Here is a 26795-nt window from a genome sequence, read left to right on the forward strand (position 1 = left end):
TTTATATGCATAAGGAGCCAATGTAATTCCTCGATACAACATGGGGTCTCTTAAAATATTATGCTTAATTTATATGACTTACGCCAATGAACCAAACCAATAAACAACTTTTACTCAACAAGTAAAAATAAATATGGTGAAACAATATAATCAAGAATCAAAACAATTGTTAATATGTTGCAGTTCCATCCATCTATGGATCATCGAAAAAGGTAGTGAAACAAATTAACTTCATATTTTGGCGAATTTGTTCATAAATAATTATGTTTCTATGTTAGATGTATACTGTTACTCTATGTGATAAAATCATCGATCTTTGATCAAGAATCTCACTACCCGGATTTTAAAAACAAAAAGCTTTAATGTTTGTAGAATTTATCTTTCTGATTTTATTTTGGTTTTCTTGAAACCTAGCCCATCACATAAAGCATTGTGGATATTTAACGATAAAACCGTTCGAATTATTTATACATGTATACCAAAAGTTACAAAATTTTGATATAGAAGTTGGACTTGTAAATTAAAAATCTTGTTGGCATATGTAATATACATCTTACACCATTGCGGGAAATAAAATCCATTGTCACACCCCGTAATATAAGATTTAAATGTAAACACTTTTGTGATTATGTCCTCTTCTTGGGTATTTCTAAAATATCATGTTTGATTCATATTATTTACGCCAATGAACTAACCTAATAAACAACTTTTACTCCTGTCGGTACTTAATATGCTGATTAATTTGTTTTGAACTGACAGCGATTCTTTTTAAACAGTTGACCCCTGACTACTGAACTGTGCCCGTTCAATCCTAATTCGTTCACTGTTGATATTTACATGTAAGTTGTCTACAATTATTAAATTATTAATAATTTTACAAGAAAAAATTTTAAACCAAGCACTTTAATTGAAACATAGGTCTATGCGATAACCTGTAGCTACTTGAGATGGAGATGTACCCACGGATTTATTTTACTGATTGTGGCGGCTTAAGTTTGAATGATTTCACAGAGAGTTTCGACCTCGATAAATTAAATTTCGACTTGAAAATGTTTAGAAACTGGGAAGGCCAACTAGTAGTTTGTAGCTCAATTACACAGTGTGTCGGAGAGTTTTGTGTTCATTCATCTAGATTTTCCATGTAAACCGACATCGAACCTGAATATTACGCAAACTGGCGCACTGCTACGTTGCATTATGAAATTTGTGTGTATTTTTTTTGTAATGTCCTTCGTAATCGGGGTGGTGAATTCAAAAATAAAATCAAACAGTTCAACATTAACTATTTACAACAATAAGCTTATCTTAGATACGTTTGAATCCGATCCTCGTACTTTCCTTTTATTCAAAATGTTTGCAATTTGACGATTATTTGAGGCATAAAAATTCAACCGATCGATATAAATTGATTCAGTATATGAGTACTTTGATTTAGAAAGATTTTGATATAAGAAGTAAATAGGTCTTATACCGAAATAGCTTTATTAAACGAATGAAAGTTAAACATCTGTCAAAACTAAATTATTAAACTTGAAGCATACAAGTATGACCCCCTTTCTGAAAGTTTTATATTTAGCAGTAATTGACAAGTGGCAAACACCTACATTATGAAAATAGATATATATTTTTAGTAACTAAAAATCATAGTCTTGTAATTCCCCAGGAGGTGTGGGGTCAGTGCTTCCCTATTTGGCCCATAGACTATAAGGCGATTCCTCTTTTGTTAGAACATCCAGAACAACAACAACAACAAAAAAGTTAATTTCCTTATGTTTTTGGGTGAGAATTGGCCAATAATAGCCTGGAACTTCCTAGGCTTTTTGGATCCTGAACTTTAACGGTTAAAATCATGAATAATTGAGGGGATACAAGTACATGCATTAATGTTTGTTTTTTTTGTTTTTTTGCCTACAGTAATAATACGTCCTGGCAGTTTTTAACTGCCTGATACCTCAGAAAACTACTTTTTGTAATTAATTTCTGGAGAGCACATGCACCAAAAATTTGGAATGTCCTTTAAGTAGGCAAAAGACCAAAGTGGATAACCTTTTCTAATGTCTATATTGTGAGAAATAATTCCATGAAAATATCCATGTTCGGCAAAATGCACGCTTGTGTTCCCTTTATTAAATTCAAATATTTTTTTGAATATCAATTATTTGTGTGTGTCTGTGTGTGTGTGTGTGTGTGTCAAAATATTGAAAAAAAAGTCTTAGAAACAATATAGTTCGATAAACAATCAAGCAAATTCGTTTTACAGCAGTGCATTATAAAAAAAAGTGAATATATTTGTATTTCTTTCGCGTGAATATGTATATATTTAATAACAAGGGCAATCACTGTGATTGCCATCGATATCCTAGTTTCGTGATTTATTGCCTACGATGTAAAAATATATATGGTAGGCTAACGCATTGTTATTTCTGCAAGTTGGTAAAGTTGATCCGTTTTCAAGTTATCTGGATTAAAGAGTAATCAAGGGAACCAAGGTTATAGTGGTAATCAAAAGAATGTAATCCAGGGACAAAGACCAGACATGGAAAATAGACAAACACAGGAAAGAACATGAAGTAACTAAAATCATACATACAAAGTAACAAAATTAAATGAGCAACTCGGACTCCACTAAAAACTGGGAGCATGGATCAGGTGCACCGGTAGGATAAGCGTTCTCTGTTTGTCTAGAAACACCCACCGAGTTGCTCATAAAAAGTCAAGTCCGGGGTAGTCGAAAGAGGAAAAGAAAACTATGACACGTTGAACAAATCAGTTTTCATAGCGCAGATGGATACACCGTAACGATCCACGAGTTCATGATGACGACCATAAAACTTCTGTAGTGATGACTTCAATCTTGTAGCAACATAACCCTGTTCTAGAATCCTAGTTGTTGGAATTCTAGCGCGATATAAAAAGTCTGTGTGGTTTCGGCAAGCTCTGGCATTACGTATGAGTTGTGATATGAACACTCCATACGCAGGTGTTGAAGGGATGTTGCCACAGATGAATGGAAAGTTGACAATTCAGAATGAAAAGTCATCACTTTTGTCGTAAAGTTTGGTCAATAGTTTTCTTTTACCATCGATTTCTAAGTGTAGGTCAAGATATGAGGCCGACTTCACAGTGTCTGTAGTATCCTTTATCTCAAGTTCTTTGGGGTAGATGCGATATATCAAATCCCCCAAATTAGGATTGTTTAAAGATAATACGCCATCTATATAGCGGAAACTGAGACCGTCGGGAACGCACACACAAATTTTCTGAGGGTATCATGTAATACCACGCCGCATCGTGTGGCGGGATATATATATTGGGTCACGTGCAATATACACCTATAGCTTATGCCATCCTTTCTGTTTGTAACTTACACCCCCAAACGAAGTTAATTCTATCCTCTCGGAACAACATCCGACCACAAGTTTTAAAGCAGATATTATGTACACTCGAAACGTTTACTTCACTGATGATTGTTTTATAGTTCAAGTTTTTTTGGGAGGGTGAGGGGTTGGTGGGATCTGATGGGATATTTGGGATGTATTTTTATCAGTATTTTTGCATGCCCCTCTCCATTGGAACCACGTTCATTTTTACTGCCTGTAGTTCATTGTGGACAATTGTGTATGATTACAATTGGTACAAATCATTAGGTAGCGCATTCGAATTTAAAATACTTAATTATCACTATTTCATGGTACGGTACAAAATGTGTATCTCGTTCCCGTCAAGTTTTCCCTGTAACCGTATCAATTTTCCCCCGTACCCTAATACCTTATGTGTATATTTTATTGGTTTATTCATCAAATTGATGCATTGCCCCGTAAATTTGTAGACATTTACAGAAGACATTATGGTCATGGTAAAATGTTCTCTAAAATTTGGTTTTGATTCGATTTTCTGTCCAATATTTTTTGTCATCTGTTCAGTTTAAATATAAACATTTTATGTTAGAACACCATTAATAGTGGCGGATCCAGGGGGATGCAAGGGGTTGGCACCTCCCTTTTATTGGAAAATGTGTCGCTTTCATGTTTAATGTCCTAGCACATCCCCCTTTTCCGAGGAACCTTGACTGGCAACCCCTTCTCAAAGTGTCTGGATCCGGCCCTGATTAAATTATCAAAATACTAATGGACAATAAATTAAAATCGCATATAAGGTTCTGTCCATTTGGTTGGAACATGTGCGTACGGGTACGGGTTACACATTTTGAACCGTCCCCTATTCCGCTTGTAATTTACTTCCTGTCTCCGTGTCACATGAAAATAAAAAGGACCAAGACAAATTTACTGCCTTAAAATGAACCTTCTGCGTACTATCAGCATCGTTACATTTTGTTTCTGTTACGTACTTAAGTCAGCTAACGCTGAAAAAAAATCGCCATTATGCTTATTTCCTAATCACAAAGAAGAACAGAACGTAATGCACAAGAGAATACAACCACTTCTCGGACGAACGTAAGTACATGTATTCTTACATATACATATTTGATGTCTTTGTCATTTATATACTGTTTAAACTGTATGTAATATGTATATGTGAGTTTAAAGCTCATTAGAGCTGATGTTGTCTTTGTTTTATAATGTGCTCATGGGCCATGCCCGGCCTGGGCCACTATAAATAAAGTTGATAGACCCTTTTGTGCTAACTGTGGGATAGCATGCTCAATATACACTTCCATGAGAAAAATTCTGTTGTTCTACCCAAGCCCTGCCTTGAGGAAGTGTATACATATTGAGCATGCTTATCAACTTATCACAAAAAGGTCTATTTATTATTATTTATAATATCATTATGATTAGGCATGTACATTGCCTATAGAAGTGAGCACAAATGATTCAATATTCTTGAAGTTATTTAATTTTACAGGCGTATGATCTCAAGCTATATCCTTTTAAGATTTAACAGGTGTATAAAGTCGGGATATAGAACTGTTCTCCATTTGTGGCAAAAATATTTTACACATTATACATATTTTTTTAACAAATGCACACCAAACTGAAACAACTGACAGCTTTACATATATTTCCAAATATGATTGCCTTTCCTATCAGAACAATTTTGCTTTGATTTGAATAATACAGTTGAGTCTATATTTTTCCCAGCCGTATAAGGTTCTCGAACAGCTAGTGTCAGTGCATGTAACCTTTTCTTGAACTACATGTATTCCATGTATATTGCATGGAACCTAAAAGAATAAAGATGTGCATTGAAATCGACTATATTTTCAATGATAGAAATTAATGCTTATCTGTTTTTGCTTATTGATCCTGATGAGTGTAAATTCTGATTTTCTTGTTGTGGAACTTCAATTTTCAGGCTGTTTCTGCTGACTACCAAATGTATTCTGGTTAGCTATCACTGGGGACTATCTCCAGTATACTTTTTTTCACATACACACATGTTGCTGTTGATCTCACAGTGTGCTTGCTTTAAATTATAACTCCTACTTATTGATCAGTAAAATGGAGTAGGCATTGCCTATATCAGTGAGTACCGTGTCTACCATCTGTGCGAGACTGTATTTAAAACCGTAAGGCACAAAAGGTGGGGTCAGATGAGAATATTATAGGCAAGTGCAATATTTTTATTTATATTTAAACAGCAGATGAAATCTTTTTGATTTTAAAACATGCTTTGTTAAATAATGGAAGAAATGTAGAATGGTTTCAAAATGGTTGATGACTTAGTTACCACTTCAACTTAATTTACCATTTTTTTAGCCTAATACCTTTAAGCGGGTCTGATTAATAATTTGTACAGATACCATAATGTGATGTGAACATAATTAGGAACAACTGACAGCATATATATATGTTAAATATAAATTCAAAAGGAGGATTGCTTTCATAACCTAGAAAAGTTATGCTTCACTTTGGATAATACAATCGGATTATTATTGTTTCCGAGATGGTTAGGTTCTTTTCAACAGTAACAGTGGAACAGTGGAGATATATATACTTACATATATCCATGTTTTTCTGGAACTTTTAAAATCACATCACATTCACTTCTTATAATGAAAGAAAAAAAAAATAGAATTGACCATCAGAAAAGATGCAGTTATATTAACTGAAATGCCAACTTAACCTATATATTTTTATTTGTTTGATTAAAGGAAATGTTAAATTTTCTTTGTAAGGACAGTCACTTTCTGTTACTTCCAGGACATAACTTTTACTTGGTAAATTAAAGACAAATCACACTGTTGTTTATGCGCATTGTATGGCGCGAACTATTATATCGTCGTCAATTTGTGACGTCGCTTTTTGTGCGAAATTCATTCGTGATTTATCTCCCTTTGACTGTAGAAGAAATATGAAGTGGAGAACCCTCCTTAAATGCCAGGCGTCTGTCCGTCTGTTCTACACAAACTCACAACTACAATTTCACAGCATATTCCGAGGAAACTTATTCCAAATGTTACTAATACTTAGAAAAAATGATAATCAGTATTGTCTGATTGTTTTAGAGGGAGTTATGCCAATTTTATTATCAATCACTTTTGCGAGGATCGGATGTGAGAAATGGAACAATGTTCTTTTCTTGGAGAATGTGAGCTAGTTTTCCTAATTCTGACAAGATGTTTAAATGAGGAATATTAAAGATAGGCCCATATTATTGCAAATAAAACATAATAATAATTTTCTAGTACATTTACTGAGGTAAAAATGTAGAAAAAGTTTCATGCAGAGTATCTAATCCAGGCACAGATTCAGAGGGGCGGATCCGGCAAATGCTCTTCCCTTGAAATTTGAGGATATCTTTTTTGTATGAAATCATGATTGATTGTTGTCCATTTGCAAAAAAATCTATGCAGTATCAGAGTAGGAACACTGGAAAAATAATATAGCCTTACAATCAGGATGTATGTTTACCGATAAGGATGGCCTGTCAATTTATTTTCTGTGATTCTAGGATCAAATTTTCTATCCTGCCCTCTTTTTTTAGAAAACTTTTTTCTTCTGCTTAGAGAGCCGAAATATTTTTTTAATGTGAACGAAAAAAATTAGGACAATAATAGATCATGTATTTTTATTTCTTGAAAATTTGAATCCTGAACTTTTATTTCAAATTTGCCACAAAGTACACCACAAGAAGACACAAACTTGTACAAGTACATATGGGAGGTGCACTCTCTTACACCGGCGGCTGTTGTGCGATTTTTTCTTCCTATTGTTTAGTAAAAATATTATTACTAACTGTTGAAACACTCCACATACATTTGTAAATGTTGAACTTTAGATCCCAATTAGTCATTCGCTATTGAAGTATTATAAATAAATATTGTGGTATGTGTAACTTCAAATATGAATACAAATTATAACATGTTCACGCGAAAAGACATGGTCATGCAACCAGAATAGTTTTATGTATATATCGCCTTTTGCCCAATTTTCTGTTCTCTCCAATCGTAATTCTTTTTGTCTTCTGCTTATTTCTTCACAGTCAAGTTTTGTATTGCTGTTTTAATATTCTATTTCTTCTAAAGACGTTCTGCTGACTATGATGTAATATCATCCAAAACATTTGGGGTAGGAAACATCCAATAAGCAAACAAAATTTGGCAGAAATGGTACACAAATGTGATAAACTTTCTAATTTGATCGGTGACACCCACTTTTTAAAGAGTTAATAACATCAGCTAATGGATACTTTTTCATACCGCAAGTTTGAAAAAAATCTTAACATGAGAAGTATTTCAGATTACTGTTAAAATGGTTCAAAAGTTAGTTTTTCTTTTGGCGGGAAACAAGAAAAGGTTCTTGTTAGGAGGATAAAACTCATTGTATTTTGTTTTTAATGTTTTATGAATGAAATAAAGACAATTTCCAATCTACTGGTGTATGGCATGTGTCATTTCATGAAAATATTGGCAAGATCAGAGACGTCTGAATTGAATTCAGAAAATGACAAAAACTCCTGATTTTACAAATTTTTGAACTGCTATATCTTTGTTAAAAGCAGGGTGACCTATATTTTTTATAAGCTTATTTCAATGCCTTTATACTTGAGACCATAGTGTGATTTGTCTTTAAGATAGTACATGTAATAACTTTAGAGCTCATACCGCTTCACAGTAATTGCTATTACTTTCTTTTGTAGTGAAATCCTATATTTTGTTATATATTAGGCTGCCTTAAACTGCATTGTAGAGTCAGGGGACTATTTTCACCACTTAAAACATTATTTTTGAACATTGACAGAAGATGCCTTGATGGGAAAATAATTTTTTGCTGGTTTAATGAAGTTAACTAATTAACATTCAATTCAATTCAATTCTTTATTAACTTTAAACTTTACAGTTTATCAGTATAAGGTAAACAAAAAAATATATAATGACATGTAGGCGTCAGAAATTATTGTTACAATATTATATAGATGCGTTTCTTATTGTAAATGCACGACATAAATATTTGCCTAAGTTGCATAACTCTTTTGTGTTTTCAACAGCTAGTAGTTGAACAAGTGTAAAGGCGGAAGGCCTAGACCAATAATACTTTTTTATAAATCTTTTACGTAAATCAATATAACAATTACATTGTAAAATGAAGTGAAACTCATCCTCAATTACATTCATTTGACACATATTACAAAGCCTAGTATCTCTACTAGTATTATAATACCGCCCTGTGTCAATAAGCAGATTGTGCGCAGACAATCTGATTTTAGTGATATATTTACGATAAACAACAGGGATAACACATTTTTTCAAATAAAATGGAAGTTCAACATTAGAAACTACGTATTTATAAATTCTACCTTTTGAAGTAGCATATAATACAGAGTAAAGATCTTGTTGAGCATGAACAAACAAACGTTTTTTGATATCATATAAACAAAACTTATCTAAAGTAATATCAAATTGATTGTCCCACAGGTAATATAAACCTATATGATATAATATTTGCTTAATACATCGTGCCCAGTTGTTATGATTGGCACAATTATCTACCAATTCTTTGTTAGTAAGACTGCAAATTACAGTTATCACTTTTCAAAATTTTATACCACAATTTTATCATTCTAAAATAACGTTCGTATTGTAAAGGATATCTTCCAAGTTCATAATAAATCATGACGTTACATGTTGTCCTTTTCACTCCAAGTATCATCTTACAATAATCTAAATGTACTTTTTCAACCATTGGGGCTTTATGTGCACCCCATATTTCACAACCATACAATAAAACACTAACTACGTAAGTGTCAAATAGATTCAGCATAGTAAAAACATTCAAAAATAAAGATGATGTAGTTTTCCGTAAGCCAAACATGGCTTTTCTACCCTGTTCAGCACAATGCCTTTGTGTTATAAGAAATTTACAATTGTAATGCAACAATACACCCAAATAACAGAATTTGTCTACAATATCCAATCTATTAACATTATAAAACCATTCCTCTTGAGCTCTAACAGCTCCACCTCTACGAAATATAACTATCTTAGTTTTCCTTATGTTAACAGTAAGACCCCATTTTTCTGTATAGTTCGACAAAGTGTTAAGCATATTTTGCAACCCATTAATTGATTCAGACATTAAAATCATATCATCAGCATACATTAATAAGAAATATTTTGAAATTCTAGTGGTGTAATACCTTCTGAGATAAACTCGAGCTCAAAATCATTAACATAAAATGAAAATGAAATATGTGAAAGAACTTCACCTTGCATGACACCTAAACTACTGGTGAAAAAATCAGAATTAAACCCATTATAGCGAATACATGTTCTAACATTATTATACAGGGATTTCAGAACTGTAAGTAATTTTCCTCTAATTCCCAATTTAGCAATTTTATACCATAAACACATGCGATCTATTGAATCGAACGCCTTCTTATAATCTACAAAATAACAATAAAATCTATTTCCTTTGCACAATACATTTTCTATAACAGAATATACACAAAATATTGCATCTGCAGTACTATAACCACTACGAAAACCAAATTGTGCATCAGTTAATATATCGTTACTCGATGCCCATTTTAGCAATCTAAGATTCAATATTGTAGTAAACAATTTACCTAGGTTACTGACAAGACTTATACCTTGATAGTTTCCTGGATCGTTGACATACCAGATTTAAAAACAGGAACAAGAATAGCATCAGTCCATGATGACGGAAAATAACCAGAATCAAGCACTGCGTTAAAAATAGTGCATAAATATGGTAACATAATGTTCTTGTATTCGATGAAAGATTCGTTTAAGAAACAATCAGGGCCATGACTTTTCTCACGTTTCAACTGACTAATGGCGCTGACGATCTCATCAAAAGAAATATGCGAGTCCAAGACTTCGAAAATACATTCATTGTCGGGCATCTCCAGATCAACATCACCATCTGATACATCAGAAACTAGATTTTTGAAATATTCAAAAAAATCAGTTGCATTCAAATCACAGTTCCTAGTATTTTTTTTCCTAAATTTTGCATAAAACAGCTTTGGATTATTAATCCTAAGTTTATTGAGCATATCACCTTGCTGTCGCTTATAAAGACGGTTACATTTACGTTCATAGACTTTGGGTTTTGCCTCTGTTAAATATAAACAGCGCTGAATGATAGCTTGAATAAAGTTCTTTACACCTTCGATCGAACCACGGTTTATCTTCATGGATTGTGTCAGGTTTACGATTCTGTCTTTTGTTTTGTCTGAAGAATGGAGACATAACATTTACAAAGGTCTCTGGAAAATGATTTATACTATAGTCCATTTGTTCCTGGGAAGCAAATTCAAAATGATTAATTGTTGCATTCAATATATCAGAATTAACCAACAGTGCATTAAAGCACGGGTCCTTAAAATCATCATTCCATTTGAAAATCACAGCTTCATTCCCTGGGTTATTACTATGTTCGTTATTAGCACTTTCTGTAGAAAAGTTTATTTCTAATTGAATATGTAAAGGTTCGTGATCACTAAATGTTGGGAAGTTACTAGTTATAAATTGTGATACAAACTTGAAGTTACTCGGTTTTGATAGCACATGGTCAATCACACTCATACCTCTAAGACCACTGTACGTAATGTCATTTGCCATACCATCGACATGACAACCGTTCAAGATTCGTAAACCACTGCTCTTACATAAGTTTATAAGCTGTATACCGTAGTCATTGGTCGCAGAATCAGGATTACTCCTGTCAGGCAGAGTCTCGTCAGCAACGTAAGTAAAACATTCACATATTCTATCTAAAGCATTATCATGTACTACATCATTACAAACAAAATCGCATAAATTACCAGTTCTAGAATTACAATCGCCTATAATAAAAATGTTTGGGCTAACATCAGAGTATCTTGCAACCTGGGCCTCTAGTTCATAAAACAAATCTATATCGTGTATCTTATAGAATGAAGATCTCTGTGGTGGGACATACACACAAGATAACAAATAGTCATGTTCATTGCCTGTTAGTTCCTTGGATACTTTTAACCATACTATAGTTTCATAAAAAATATCAAGTATAGTAACAAATTTGTCAAGTGAATTTCTACTCATAACAAATAAACCACATCCTTGTTATACTTTTTTCTGGCTAATGGGATTGATTTACATTTATACCCATTAACTTCTACATCACAAGTATCATTGATCCAACATTAAGAGAGAAATACAACATCATAAGTGCTTAAGAAATTTTTAAATTTGATATCTTTTATTTTATTTTCAAAACCACCATTTATATTCCAGGCTAAACACTAAGATTTGTAACATATAATTCCGACGAATCCTATGTCATAGCATTATTGTCAGGACTGCCCGTAGCCCCACTAGCATCACTTGCGTTTTTTTCAAGGGATTTATTATTTTTATCAACAATTTTCCTTTTTTTGACTTGTGGCTTCTTTAATCGCGTCCTCGATTGAACCACCAGAATATACTACACCTCCAATGAACAACTTATCATGTATTAGAACAGCTTTAACCTCCGCATCACAAGCTTGCTTCAGAAACGGAATTAATGAACGCCTTTTATCCACCACCGTTTTTGGGAAATGATCAGTTATTGAGATGTCGGAACCCTTCAACCTGAAACTTTTTCTACGAACCGAATCACGTTTCTGCCTATCACTAAATTTCACAAGAATTGGCCTGCTTAGTTCTTTGTTTTGGACCGTATCTTCATTTTCAGAGCGTTTAAGTTTACCGAGACGAAATGCTGTTTTGATGTGAAAGTCATCCTCAATCTCAAGCTTTGACTGACAAATTTCTTTTACAATTGCAACACAATCTTCATCCGTTGATTCTTTTATTCCATGAAAAAGTAAATTGTCTCGCATTGATTCTCTCTGAATAACTTCAATATCGCTATATAGCTTTTCGTTCGCTTTCACTATTTTTGTAATTTCCTTTTTTGACTCTGTTATGGTTTTTGTCTCTGCTTTCATTGACGCAATTTCAGTACGTAACGCGACACATTCTGACTTTAATTTTTTCATCTCGGATTCAATCGTTTTATTAGTCTCCTTTGTATTTTTTAAATGGTCATCGAATGTTTTTGAGATGAATGATTGACTTGTTTCTACTTCATTAACTCGGGTTGTAAGCGTGTTTAAATCACGTCTCATCGCGGTCATTTTTGTGTCAATACTGTTTACAGATGATTTAATTTCATCAATAGTGTTAATTTTTACAGATATGGCCTCAAATTTTGACATAAGTTCATTAAACTACATGAGTGTGGCCATGGGGGTTGGCTGCGTGGCTGAAGGGTAGGGCATAAAAGAACCCCCAAATTGCATTTGCTGGGTTGGTGAGGTAACCGCCATTGGCATCGACATTTTGTTCATGTAAGGTTGACCGTTCATATTTAAATTCATAGCCGGTACAGTAATGGCGGACCAATCGAACACACCTGCCTGACCTTGCTCTTCCTTTTTACTTTCTGTCCGCTTTTTCTTCTTCGGCGGTTGTAGCGACCCGTCTGGTGACGCCATCTACCTTCATATAACTAAAAATCATCACTTTCCCAATGAATAAATTTCATTAATATTTGTAAATCACATTTTTTTGTGGAGCTGATGTAAACATCCTGCCATTAACAAGAGATAATTAACAAACATAACTCAATGTTACAAAATGTAGATTGCTCTGAGATTATAGTTATTAGGAATACACATGTGCAAATACCATATTAGGGTTCAGACATGTGGTTGATTACATTGGAATGTAATTGATTAAATTACAATTACAAAAAATGTACTTATACATTTTATGATTACAATTAAATTACTCATTTTTTGCAAAATATTATTAAAGTACAATTACTTTTCAAACATTTTGCTATATTTTGTTATATATTTTGTTGAAATATCTTTAGAAATAAATTCAAAATCTTGACAGGACAAACTTTTTGTAACCAGAAGTTTTCAATTTCTTATTGGATGTGGGAAAAAACAAAGTTATTTTTTTTCTAAACTGTAAATGTCTGTCAAAAAATATTTACTTATTCTTAAAGCCTATCATAAATGGTATATTTCGATATAAAAATATCATATTTTTGAGTTAGTTAAAGGGAGAAAATCTTGACAGGACAGGCTCTTTGTGTTATGTGATTTGTGCAGTTTTTTTACAGGGGTATTGTAACAAAAAATAAAATATCTGAATTTCATTTATAATGTCTGTCAAAAATATTTATCATATTCTTAAAGCTTACATTTTTCCTACATTTTGATGTAGAAATTTGGAGGTACTGTTCTATACAGAATTTTAATCAGTCTCACAACAGTGGTTTTATGAGCAGAAATTTTATCAGGTCCACCTACATAAATGATATTTGTAATCTGCCTTAATTGGATGACTAGTAACTATCTCTAATCACCATTAACTGGCTTGTAAAACTTTCATACCTTGTTAATCTAATTAAGAAATGATTACATTTCTTAATGGTAGAAAAATGAATGCCAAAGTAAAGCAAGTGAATGAATAGTGACCATGAGTTCAACATCAAGAAGAAGTACAAAATCATTCAAACAATGAGTACTTTTCATGGAATGTATATAGGTGGTGTATTTGGACCTTTTCTTTCATTTGCATTCAAGACAGTATAGTGCTACTATCTATAGTGCTCTGATTTTAAGTATTTTAACTTATTTAGCCTGATTTTATTTTTGTGTAAATAAGTTTTATTGTTATTTAGTGTGTGTATTGAATCATAAAGGTTACTTTTAATTTTTAGTGTAAATATTGTATTGTATTTTATAATATATTTTCTTCATTGTGTTTTAATTTTAATAAGGTCTACAATTCCAGGTTTAATTGCTGACCACTCCCAGGCCACGTACAATGTATTTTGAAAGAGCTGGGATCTTCAATGTTGCCAAATAATTTTTTTCTGCTCTTCTTAAAATTATTAATTTTTTTTTCAGTAGCAGTTGAGTTATATTTTTTTTTAGCAATATGGCAGTTTCTTAGATAATCAGATATTGTTGTCTTGTTAAGACCAAATACACCATACAGGCAAGCACCATTGGGTAATGTCAGTTCAAACATGTAAAAACCAGGTTTATGTTTTAGATAGTTAATTTGATAAACTGACAGTTTCTCAGGAAATCCAGTTATCACAGATTTACTCGTGTAACAAAAAAAACGGCTTCTCGTCAAAATCCCAGAAACTCACAAACAATCTAATTCAGTTGATTGTAGTTTATATGTAATTACAAACACGGTTGAATTCTGTATAAGTGGTTTTATTGGGGTCTTCATATTCAGTACGAAGAAAAGTATATGAGAGACCATTTGATTTCATGTTTGGAGAAGGGAGAGTAGTGGAGTCAGAATTGCCCATGCACAAATCATATAACACAAAGAGCCTGTCCTGTCAAGATTTTCCCCCTTTAACTAACTCAAAAGTAAAATATTTTTATATCAAAATATACCATTTATTATAGGCGTTAAGAATGTGTAAATATATTTTTGACAGACATTTATAGTTTAGAAAAAAAATAACTTTGTTTTTTCCCACATCCAGTAAGAAATTGAAAACTTCCTCGTTCTGTCAAGATTTTGAATTTATTTCTAAAGATATTTCAACAAAATATACATCAAAATATAGCAAAATGTTTAAACTTTAAGAATATGTTAAGTATTTTTGACAGACATGAAGTAATTCTCAAGTATTTAGTGTTTTGTTACCGTACCCCCCTGAAAAACGACACATTTCATGGAACAGAATATGTCCATCCTGTCAAGATTTTTTACTTTAACTGACTCAAATGAAATGATTTTTATATTAAAATGTGCCTATGACTGTAAGCTTTAAGAATAAATAAACTTTATTTGACAGACCTGACACATTTTATAAATAATGAACTTTATACACCGACATGTCCACCTTTTTATCCCCATTTTCTTCGTCCTGTCAAGATTTTTGCTTAATTTTTGACATTTTCCAAAAATCTTTATATCAATTGAAAGCTTTTTTATTCTTCTTTAAAATTAATGTAAATTTTTAAATTCCATTGAGTAAAACTAAAGTTATAGCCAAAAATGTATCAGAAAATACCTGTCCTGTTTTTTCTTGTCCTGTTGATAGACCGACCCTACTTTATGTCTGTTAGGGTTTCTACTTGGCTAAGGGGACCCATTTTTGCCACTTTTTCTATATAAGAAAATGCTATATTTTGACAGTAAATCAATGAAAAATTCTTGTCAAATGAATCTTACAAATGCAATTTCTTCACACAACTAAAAAAATTGAAGATATGAAGATAATTTAAGGGTATAAACTGATAAAAAAAATTATAAATTGAACTGCAAAATCTATTATGAAAACAGTTATCTGATTCCATCATTTGATATAGGTGATACTGTTTTAAATTAAGAAATAAGCAAAATCACACCAATTAGCACGGTTGTATAGTTCAAACCTTATTTTGGAAGAAAAAATAGTTTTATAGGCCAAAAAGAGGGTGGCAAAATGAAAGCCTGGTGAATATGGTTCACTTGGCAAATTGTTTAATTCTGTAAGATATCTTTGTCACTGGCTTGGTACTAAGAAGGGTAGAGTTGATCCTTTGTATAAATTGAAATAGAACTATGCTCTCCTACAACATGTGGTACCTAACTAAAAAATCAAACAGGGTTTGGAGGTGTTTTATATAGCTATTTGTGTAAGTGGTTGTTGTGGAACTTCAAATATTCAATGTTTTTTGAAAACAAATGGGAGAAGATTGAGCGTCATTATCATTTGTAGTTTGTATGAAGAGAGATATGTGCAATACATTTTACATCAAATGACAATCAGTATAAAACTCAGTTAATATGCACTGGTAGTCAAATTCTTCATTTCATTGGAACCAAACTTGGTATGAATGTTTCTTTGGATATTGTGCATAGAACTGATGTGGGAAATTTTGATCTGTCAAAAAACATGACCGCAGTTACTAAAAATAGAACATTCGTAGGGTAACCATTAGATTTATCCAAACTCTGACTTATGATAAAAGTGTTCAACATGTTGAGATCTATCTCTGGTCAAATTTTCATTTTAATCTGTTAAGCCATGTTGGAGTTATTGCACTGTTTCGATGTTTTTTTGGTTGTTTTTAATGTTATTTCTTTCAAAAATCGTCTCCTCTGTCACTATCTGACCAATTTGAACCGAACTTGGTATGAACCAACTTTTGGGTATCCTTCACAGAACTGATGTGGGAAAGTTTGATCTGTCAAGAAAACATTACGGCAGTTACTAAAAAATAAAACATCTGTAGGGGTCAGACAGTAGTTTTTTTGCATATATATCTCCAAAACCGTTAGGTTTAGCTAAATTCTGACATAGGATAAAAGTGTTCAGCATGATGAGATCTATCTGTGGTCAAAGAAACTTCAAATTGTTGAAATGATCCTGATAATAAGTCTTACCAAAGACTTCTTGAGTCAAAATTTTTGGACCATTTCTTGTTAAATTTATTGCCTTTGAAAGGCAAAAATAACCAGTTGAGTGATTCAGGCTCCTGGGAGCCTCTTGTTTGGTAGACCATATGCTGTATTTTGGATGTTATTTAGCAAGAGAGTAAGTATACTTATATATATTGGTATTCAGTACAAAGTGATATAATTTTTTTGGGGGAGATTTTTCTCTTGCTAAAAATCAATAAAAAAACAGGTTTAACTGTAATCTTCTTCATAGTATTAATGACTTTATTACTGAAGATGGTGTTTTGATGTACAGTTGAATTACTAAAGGCTTGGTTTCTTTTTTGAAGACTTTATCATGTTGTCCCTTTTCTAGATTTGAATTCAGTGTGTGAAACTTCAATAAAGCTTACTTGGAATAATAGATAGTGCACGACTGAGATATATTGAAGGAAAACTCTGATAGTTACAGTAAGATCTAGATCATGACTTTGGCACACTCTGTTATTCCTAGTAAAATCATGAGATTGCACACCACTTTTTCATTTTGAAGCAAGTACTTTCAAATTTTTACATAGTCTTCTATTTATGATGTGGGTACAATTTCTACGAAATGTAGACATGCTTTCAAGCACAACAGGGAAAATGTCCAGTGCAGTACAGTGACATTTAAAAACCAACATGCATTATTCAACCAAATAATTATCTGCCTTTGCTCCTGTTTATTGTTTATTGTTTGTATGTGATATAATTGGTCACTGATATTAAGTTTATGAGCCCAAACTTCTGTGAGGTGGGGCTTAGGTACAACAAAAGAATTTTCCTTGTGGAATTGTATATTGAACATGCTCCACACATGCTCATTGACTATCCCATAGTTAGCACAGAAGGGTCAGTTTTACACAGGGATGATGTTCGCCATCCATGTGAGACCCAACAGGGTAGTCAAGGACGTTAAAAACCTAAGTCAGTCAGGGATGATAAGTATGGTAGAAATTCCATGTACATTGGTAGTTGGCAACCATGCATGTAATGTTTTCATATCCTAACTCCAAAGTAGGCAATATCTACTTTACCCTTATTGTTCTGTTCATTTGTCTGATAGTAAATAAAAAAATAATACTTTTCCTTTCAACTATATGTACATTTTTTGTATGCATTTTTGTACGTGTAGTCTTCACTACTGATTGATATTTTGTCAAAAGCTTTGTTGGATATCATTTAAAACAAATACAACATCAACTTCCCATTTGACTTCTTTGCTTACTTTATTGCAGTTATAAAAGGTTTATTTATAAATATAAAAGGTTTATACAAAAATATACTTATACAATATTGCTTTTGTGGAAGGCATTATTATGATAGTTTGGGACTGCCCAAAAGACAGTAATTTTGCCTGATGATGTAGACAAGGGCACTTTAAATGTTAAAGGCAATATTGTGTAGTATTCATAGTAAGAAATGGCTCTTAGAATGCAGTGAAACCTGTCCAAACAGAATGCCTTTTCGACTGTTGTCTGGTTTAGGAAGGTGTTCAGTTTATCCAGGTTCAATCTATATTTTTATTGATACAATCAGACTTAAAAAAAGTGTCTGGTTTAGACAGATTTCCAGTTTGTTCAGGGTTTGTTTTAAAAAGGTTTCCTTGTTTTCTTTTTTTTATTTTACTTAAAGATTAATAAAGTACTGGTATACTTTATTTTTCAGGTATAAATTTACAGATGATTCTGAGGAGTACACCTATGATTTAGGTATCTGCACTGATGTTGATCCTTCAAAGGATTTAGGGAAATATGCTGCTGTTGTTCAACATAGCATCGTAGGGGATAAACAAACACATGTCATTGGATGTTACAACAATACTCAGCTGATTACAGGCAGTATGTTATACAACAATAATTACATTTATTTTCATAAAAGATTTTGGAGGTTTTTTTACTTGAACTGTCTAGAAATTAAGGGAAAAAAAAAACAGGCATTTACTTAAAGTATGGGTAATTGCAATGTACTTAAATGAAAGGAAATAAATCTCTCTAAAAATTGTACTTCAGGGTATATTATACATTAAAAGAAAATTTTAGTTTGATTAAAAGTAATGGCCATTACTGATTTGGAATAAGAGACTGAAGTGAACAAGCATTTTAAGTAAAGCTCTGCCTAAAAACCAGGCAAAATTTTATGATTAATCACATACTTTTTAATCCCAAATGTTTTGATTGGAAATCCTTCAGTAGGCATCATAGAAAAGTCTGTATTCAAATATGAAAGTACAAAGGAAAGTTGCCAACTGGAAATCTTTTCACTAAAACAAATCAAAAAATATTTCACAAAAAATGCAGATCTAAGGAAATGAACAAAGGAAGAGTTCTTTTTAGAATGTAAGAAATATATTTGAACAATTCATTGATAATCTTGGTAATCACCTCCTGCCTTGTTTTTTTTTTCAGAAAGAACCATACTTAAAAGCTATATTATCACTATAATATTAATGTATTTACCTCTATTAAATTGTACCAAATGATTCCATACCTTAACCCATTATGAATTAGGGAAAATACAATATCTTGGTTTCTAAGCAAAAAAATTAATAATTTCAAATGTAAATCTAACATTTACAGACTATATAGATCTGTATCAAGCAGTTGACTTTTGTAGTTGTATCAAGTTTGAATGTAATGTCTGTACTTGCCCCACATTTGACCTCTGTAGTTGTATCAAGCTTGAATGTAATGTCTGTACCTGCCTCACATTTGACCTCTGTAGTTGTACCAAGCTTTTGCCTTTGTTTTTATCATGTAAATTGTTTTTCTGTTTAAAGATGACTGGTTGATCCTGGAATATTTGGATGGTGATCACTATAACTCCCACTGTAGTAAAGAGAAAAGGAAAGCAAGATTAATGATAACATGTGACAAGTCAGTTGCTGATGGTGTAAGTTTTCTACTCCTGTAGTGAATTGATAATCCTTTCATTTGAATAAGAGGGGTGCACCTGGTCCATGCTCCCATTTTTTAGTGGAGTCCGAGTTGCTCATTTACTTTTGTTACTTTGTATGTATTATTTTAGTTACTTTATGTTCTTTGTTGTGTTTGTCTGTTTTCCATGTCTGGTTTTTTGTTCCTGGATTGCATTGTTTTGATTTACGCTAGAATCTTGGTTCCCTTGATTACTCCTTAAATCCAATTAAAATAAGATTTTTCAATTGTTCCATTCAGTCACCTGTATGTAGGCCCATTCAGTCACCTGCATGTAGGCCCATTCAGTCACTTGTTCTAACATTACTCATTTGACTTTCTGTTAAGATAATTTTTTAAGAATCTTCAGGTTTTATTCCCTTTGAATAATGCTTTCAAAATCATGAAAGATAAAATCTGATTGGCTGATCAGAAAGAATAAGAACAGAAATTAGAATGGAGTGTTGTAAGATCCTACATGCAGTGACTGAATATAACAGTCGAAAGGTCTAATTTCAATTAGATTGGATGTGCTTCAATAAAATTTCAAAGAAACAACAGTATGACTTATCAGTACCGGTATTTTAAAAAAAATTCTATAGACTAGTTTTTATATGACAAACAAATTTTAGTTGAATAATGGTATGCCTGGCGCTGTTGATTTCCATTACATCTGTATTGTCTTTTTCCATAAACACTTGGTTTTCATGTAATTAATTGAATATTTTTAGAATTTTACAAGAAGGTTCAAAACAATGAAAGGATTATGGCCCCCAACTGTTTATCAATAAGGGGCAAAAATAACCATTTCTTAAAATCAATCAACAGGTATATAACCCAGTAAAACCATATGAATGTCTAGGATTCTGTTCCACAATGATCAGACTAGGGTAATTTTTAGGGGACAGACATAAATCATTAAGGAATGTGAGGCTATGGAAGAGCCATTCACAAACATTTTCCTGATGTCTGGACAATAAAATGAATGTAAGTGGATGGATCTCTGATGTGGGATCTCTTTGGAATTATATCACAAGGTGTCATACCATAAAACTGTGGTTGGAATTGATATCGGCGGTTCTGACTTGAACTTGAAATAACAATTAGGGGCCAAAAAACAAGCATTTTCTGGCAGTTTGGACACTTACTTGAGGGAAAGTGTATGGATCTCTATGAATTGTACTACAGTGTACCATATATACCCTAAAAGGAATGTTTGGATTGATTTTGTAGATTGTGACTGGAACCATTTAGGAATGGGGACTTAAAAGTGGCCATTTCCATTCTGGTCAAGTTCTTATCATGTGACAAACATTTTATCAAAATACACATTCAAAGCTGTGTAAAGTTTGATATTGTGTGTCCCTACTTGCCGTACTGTTTAGTGCTTGATTTTCTGCTGTTGTATCAAGCTACACCATGTGAAGCATTTTATCTAATATTTGGGTGAATATGGGGGAATGCCCAAAATAATCTGCATAATATCTATTAAATATCACCAACATCTCAAATTCAAGTTTCTTGCAGTAACTACGCAGACTTTTTGTATGGTGTTATACTTCTTACAATTAGGCTTCTGGAACAGGGTTTTGTTGCTTCAAGATTGAAGTTATCACTACAGAAGTTTTATGGTTGTCATTATGAACTCGTGGATCGTTATAATGTATTCATCTGCACCATGAAAACCAATTTGTTCAAAGTGTCATAGTTTTTCTTTCCTCTTTCGTCTACTCTGGACTTTAATTTTTATGAGCAACTCGGTAGGTGTTTCTAGAAAAGCAAAGGACGCTTACCCTACTGGTGGACCTGGTATTTTGGTTATTTTATGTTCTTTGTTTTGTGTGTCTGTTTTACATGTCTGGTTTTTGTCCCTGAATTATATTTTGTTGATTTCTGCTAGAATCTTGGTTCCCTTGATTACTCTTTGGTCTCTTACACATGAAGCCAAAAAGATTTACACATATCCAGTACATGTCTGTGAAACTTAATTTGGTCCATTGTGAATAGAAATTTTATTGTCCAGTAATGAGTTGAAAGTTTTGTATAGACTGATATTTGCAAGCTGATCTTGTATCGTAATCTTTAATGATCTTTACCACCTATATTACATGAGTTGTAGAAATTAAAATGTCCTCTATCTCAATAGGGTATGTAAGTCTCATTATGTGACCCCCTTGATTTCACGAGAATAGGTCCTAGTCTACCATTCAAAAGCATAGAGATTTGTCATTTAGTGAGTATTGAGTTCAGTGTTAAGGGCAAAAACTTTTTGCGTAAAAAATATAAATAAAAATGACAAATAACTATTTCTTCATGATAAATGAAGTAAGAAAATACATAAACAAGAAGATTTTGCATTGTTATACAGTGTTTCGAGTACCCGGAAGTAAACAATAAAATACAGATCGGTCTTTGGTTTTCAATACGTTCTACATCGAAAATTCCGGTAAAGAAAATGAAACTAGAACAAGACTTACATACCCTATACAAATACCATAAGTGAAACAGAGGAAACTCGAATGGAGAAATAAAATAATCCATGTGTAATGATTAACTGGATTTAACCAGTTGGCGTAGATTATTGTTGGTACCTTAGAAAAAGGAACAGTTAAAGTGAATATAAATGCAAAAGTGTATAACCTAAATACTATATACATGTAGTACAAATACGTCCAGAGATCACCAAAAGGTCTTCAATATGTGCATTCTCACTTTTAAGTAAACTCTTTAAGGCACTGGCAACAAAAGTAATAAATTCATAAGGAACAGAACAATGACATTTATTCATTTAATAAAGTTAAAAATAAAATAACACTAAGACACATTTATGACTGGCACATCCTGATAGTGGACAGCAGCATGTCTGCAGCAGGGTTAAACTAGTTCTGTAAGGCCATACCCCCTTTAATGTAAGGTAAACATTAAACTGAAATGTCATACAATGACACAGTAAGCTCTCCGAATAAATAATCAATGTATTTACTCATGTTACTTAGTAAATCTTTGTAAACATTTTTTTTTAACAGTGGATGATGCATGCTTATATGTCAGTCTGTGTTCATATTCAAGATTTGATTGTGGCTTTTTAATGTGTGTTTTATGTTAATGTTGCCCCATGACATTTCTTCAAATAAAGTTAAAAATAAAATAACACTAAGACACATTTATGACTGGCACATCCTGATAGTGGACAGCAGCATGTCTGCAGCAGGGTTAAACTAGTTCTGTAAGGCCATACCCCCTTTAATGTAAGGTAAACATTAAACTGAAATATCATACAATGACACAGTAAGCTCTCTGAATAAATAATCAATGTATTTACTCATGTTACTTAGTAAATCTTTTTTTAACAGTGGATGATGCATGCTTATATGTCAGTCTGTGTTCATATTCAAGATTTGATTGTGGCTTTTTAATGTGTGTTTTATGTTAATGTTGCCCCATGGACATTTCTCCTCACCTTTAATTTTTTTGTGAATGTTACAGATAGGATAATTTTTAAAAAAAATTGGGAAGTAGAACTAATTTGATGGAATATTTTGTTTAGGAAGAAAAGATTAATATAATAGAAGAGGAGACAAACAAATCAACAGATTGCTACTACTTGTTTGAAATGGGAACCAGTCTTATTTGTGAAAAGAATCCAATTGTCACTGTCAGTCTCAGCCTTGGATCAATTTTTGTGATCATGTAAGTAATTCAAGGACTCTCATACTAAGTATTAGATAAACCTGTCTTTATTCTGAGAATGGAAAACTACTTACGATACTACAGGAATTTAGGAAAAAGAGTGAAACTTTTGGTGAAAACCTTTGATAAAGAATCTTAAATTTGATCTCTGAATGTATTCAACTAGAAATATATACATGTATATACTGTAAACTGTGAAATTTTTGCAGAAGTTTTATTTACGCTATTTTCAAGGTTATACCTGTAACATAAAAATAAAACTCTTGTGAATATTTTATTGTAAAAACATAATACAGCAATTTGGGGTAAGATCACATATTTAAAACTGCTCAAAAGTAGATTGATCACAAAAATTGAAACCACAAAAACAAGATGGCGCTAAAATTTACCCGTTAATTCAAAGTTTATATATAGATAGAACATTTTGAAAACATTATTGTAATAATTTTCTGCATGTTTTTTTTTTTTCAGATTTATTGTAGTTGTTGTGTTGTATCTAGCTCTAGGATTCCTATATAATAGATTGGTATTAGGAGCTAAAGGCAGAGAACAAATACCTAACTACAGCTTCTGGCAAGATTTTGGCAATCTTCAGGCTGTAAGTATATACTGGTATGGTTTGGTAGTTAGCAGAATCAACCGTAACAGGGAAGGAAATGAAAATTTAGATTCATAGAAAAAATTATCAGGGTTGAAGTGGAAATTTGCCTTTTTTTTTTAAATTTAAGTATGCATAGAGCTTACTTTAGTTTTCAAGGAAATCTTATTCATTCCTACTGAAAATACAAAATTTTGACAAACAAAGCTTTTTTTACACCTTTCCAAACAAATTGGCATGGTGTTATTGTCATACCCTAAAAAAATTGCAAGTCAATCCATCCCCCAATGGTTTCAATATTACTTGAGAACAGATCTATAAATATTTTTTAAACTATGTACAGTTGTTGAATACCATAAAATACAGGTTAAGATCAATAAAACATAGTGTTCATTTAAGCTCTAAAAATGAAAGAAATATGGTTGAAGTTAAAGCACAACATTATACAGTAATACAGGTATTATATTTATAAGAGACTCACAAACAAGGTCTAAATGTTGGGCTGACCACCACGATTATTGTAGCTAACACCTCACAAGAACTTGACTATAGTCTTGGTACCAGATGCTCCATCTTTACGTCAGCTGTATGGGCGTTTCTGTAGTTCTGTGTATGTTTGTTGGGCTGACCTCTGTTATTCTGTAGCAAGATGGTTGTGACTATGATCTTGGTACCAGATGATCCGTCTTCAAGTAAGTTGTATGGGTGCTTGTGTAGTTCTGTGTATATCAGTTGGGCAGACCTCTGTTATTCTGTAGCAAGATGGTTGTGATCTGTTTGCCTTTATAGATGCTGGGTCTCATTCAGCTTCCACACACCAGGATATGTGGACAATCAGCTTCCACACACCAGGAAATGTGGACAATCAGCTTCCACACACTAGGATATTTGGATATGTAGTATTTTTGTTCATTTTACAGCATCATCTCCCTTAACACAACACCATATCAGTTTGTCAGCTGTTTCACTTTTTTCTGTGTACATGAAACCTTCAAAACAGAGCTTTTGCTGTTTATAATTTGTTGTAAGAACTTCCATTGTCCTTCCTTGTAAAACTCCTTTTTTTTTGGTTTTAGTTATCAGTACTTCTGGTTTGTGCTTGTGATGTCACAAGCATAAAGTTGACAGGACAGCAGGACTAAAATAGTTATTTTCTCCATTATAGTTTGTTATTTAGTGAAATAAGTTGAAGGATTGCTATCAGCATATAAGTGAATCGATAGAACCCAACTTGTAAATGTCATGAATTAACACTTTAATTTCAATCATTGAAAATAGACAATCATCTTCAATGCATTCCTTTCAATTTTTGTCTGCTTCATCATACATTCGTGGAAAAAAAATTGGGCATGTACTTGAGCCTCTTTCTTTGCTGTTCCATCAGCTGTTCAAGAACTTTTCCTGCCTGGAAAAAATTATAGCTCTCTTTGTATTATTCAAATCAAAACATAGCTTTTCTAAGATAGGAAAGGCTGCATCATTTTGAAATTGACGCAAAGCTGTCTATTACCTCAGTTTGATGTGCTTTGTTTACGTCTTAGGTTTTTTTAAAAATATTCCTGCCATATGTGAAGAACTTTTGTATTCTAGAATTTTTACAAATTATGATCAGACTTGCTTTAAAACTGAAAAAGATATAGCTTGAGCTGCTCTTAAGGATAAAAATGTGAATTCTAGAATGTTGAAGCTCACTGCGAGTTGGTATTATTTCCATTTGAACCTCACTGTAAGTTTGTATAATGTCCACTTGAACCTCAGTCCGAGTTGGTGTAGTGAGTTGGTATAATGTCCACTTGAACATTGCCGCGAGTTGGTAAAATGTCCACTTGAACCTCACTGCGAGCTGGTATAATGTCTACTTGAACCTCACTGCAAGTTGGCATAATGTCCACTTGAACCTCACTGTGAGTTGGTATTATGTCCATTTGAACCTCAGTGCGAGTTGGTATAGTAAGTTGGTATGTCTACTTGAACTCACTGTGAGTTGGTAAAATGTCCACTTGAACCTCGCTGTGAGTTGGTAAAATGTCCACTTGAACCTCACTGTGAGTTTGTATAATGTCCACTTGAACCTCACTGCAAGTTGGTATAATATCCACTTGAACCTCACTGCGAGTTGGTTTAATGTCCATTTAAACCTCACTGTGAGTTAGTATAATGTCCATTGAAACCTCGCTGTGAGTTGGTATTATGTCCAATTGAACCACACTGTGAGTTGGTATAATGTCCATTTGGTTGGTGTTTTTCAAGAGAATTAATTGAATTTTTTTCAAGAGGACATTTCATAAAAAAAACGATGAAATAGTGTTTTTGTATGGTTGTAATACTGTACCTGACAATGTTTATTTAACATACAGTTACAGTTCGAACTTGGTTTTGGACCACTGAAACAAACTTTATGAAAATCATCAGGCTTCTTTCAGGGTACACATATATTCAAATTATTGTCAAGGTGTTAAGGGGATCTGTCCTGATTTTTTTTTTAAGAAGTAAGAGTTAAAGAATATACTGTTTTTAGTATTTGTTTACAAAATAACAATTAATTATTAGTCCTTGTAAATATATACTTTCCACCATATGATGTTGTACCTAACTTGTGCTACTCAGATTGGTGGAATAGATTTTGTTTATTTGTCTATCATTTCAGATTAGTTTTTGCCTTACCTAGAGTATGTGATAG

The 26795-nt window shown here is 32.6% G+C and overlaps 1 protein-coding gene and 1 pseudogene across 2 annotated transcripts in view; one reads left to right on the top strand and one right to left on the bottom strand.

The window, feature by feature from the left end:
• The first annotated feature begins 4214 nt into the window (after positions 1–4214).
• The window catches only part of LOC148601934 (cation-dependent mannose-6-phosphate receptor-like), a 29042-nt gene continuing 6461 nt past the window's right edge, over positions 4215–26795 (top strand). Inside the window, exons 1-6 of one of the 2 annotated variants that reach the window (XM_088554660.1) lie at positions 4215–4454; positions 18581–18753; positions 19692–19804; positions 23375–23517; positions 23989–24115; positions 24640–24817. In XM_088554660.1, coding sequence (XP_088410786.1) covers positions 4297–4454; positions 18581–18753; positions 19692–19804; positions 23375–23517; positions 23989–24115; positions 24640–24774 — 849 coding nt within the window. In that variant the 5' untranslated portion in view covers positions 4215–4296 and the 3' untranslated portion in view covers positions 24775–24817. Of the gene's footprint in view, positions 4455–18580; positions 18754–19691; positions 19805–23374; positions 23518–23988; positions 24116–24639; positions 24818–26795 lie in introns of those variants that run through there. The other variant, XM_088554659.1, reaches the window with a different exon arrangement.
• Positions 11779–12954, bottom strand: LOC148601935 (uncharacterized; annotated as a pseudogene).

This window comes from Perna viridis, chromosome 12 (assembly GCF_037379345.1).
Source record: "Perna viridis isolate PV_CMFRI_1.1 ecotype Kerala chromosome 12, ASM3737934v1, whole genome shotgun sequence".
In the NCBI taxonomy this organism is placed as follows: Eukaryota; Metazoa; Mollusca; class Bivalvia; order Mytilida; family Mytilidae; genus Perna; species Perna viridis.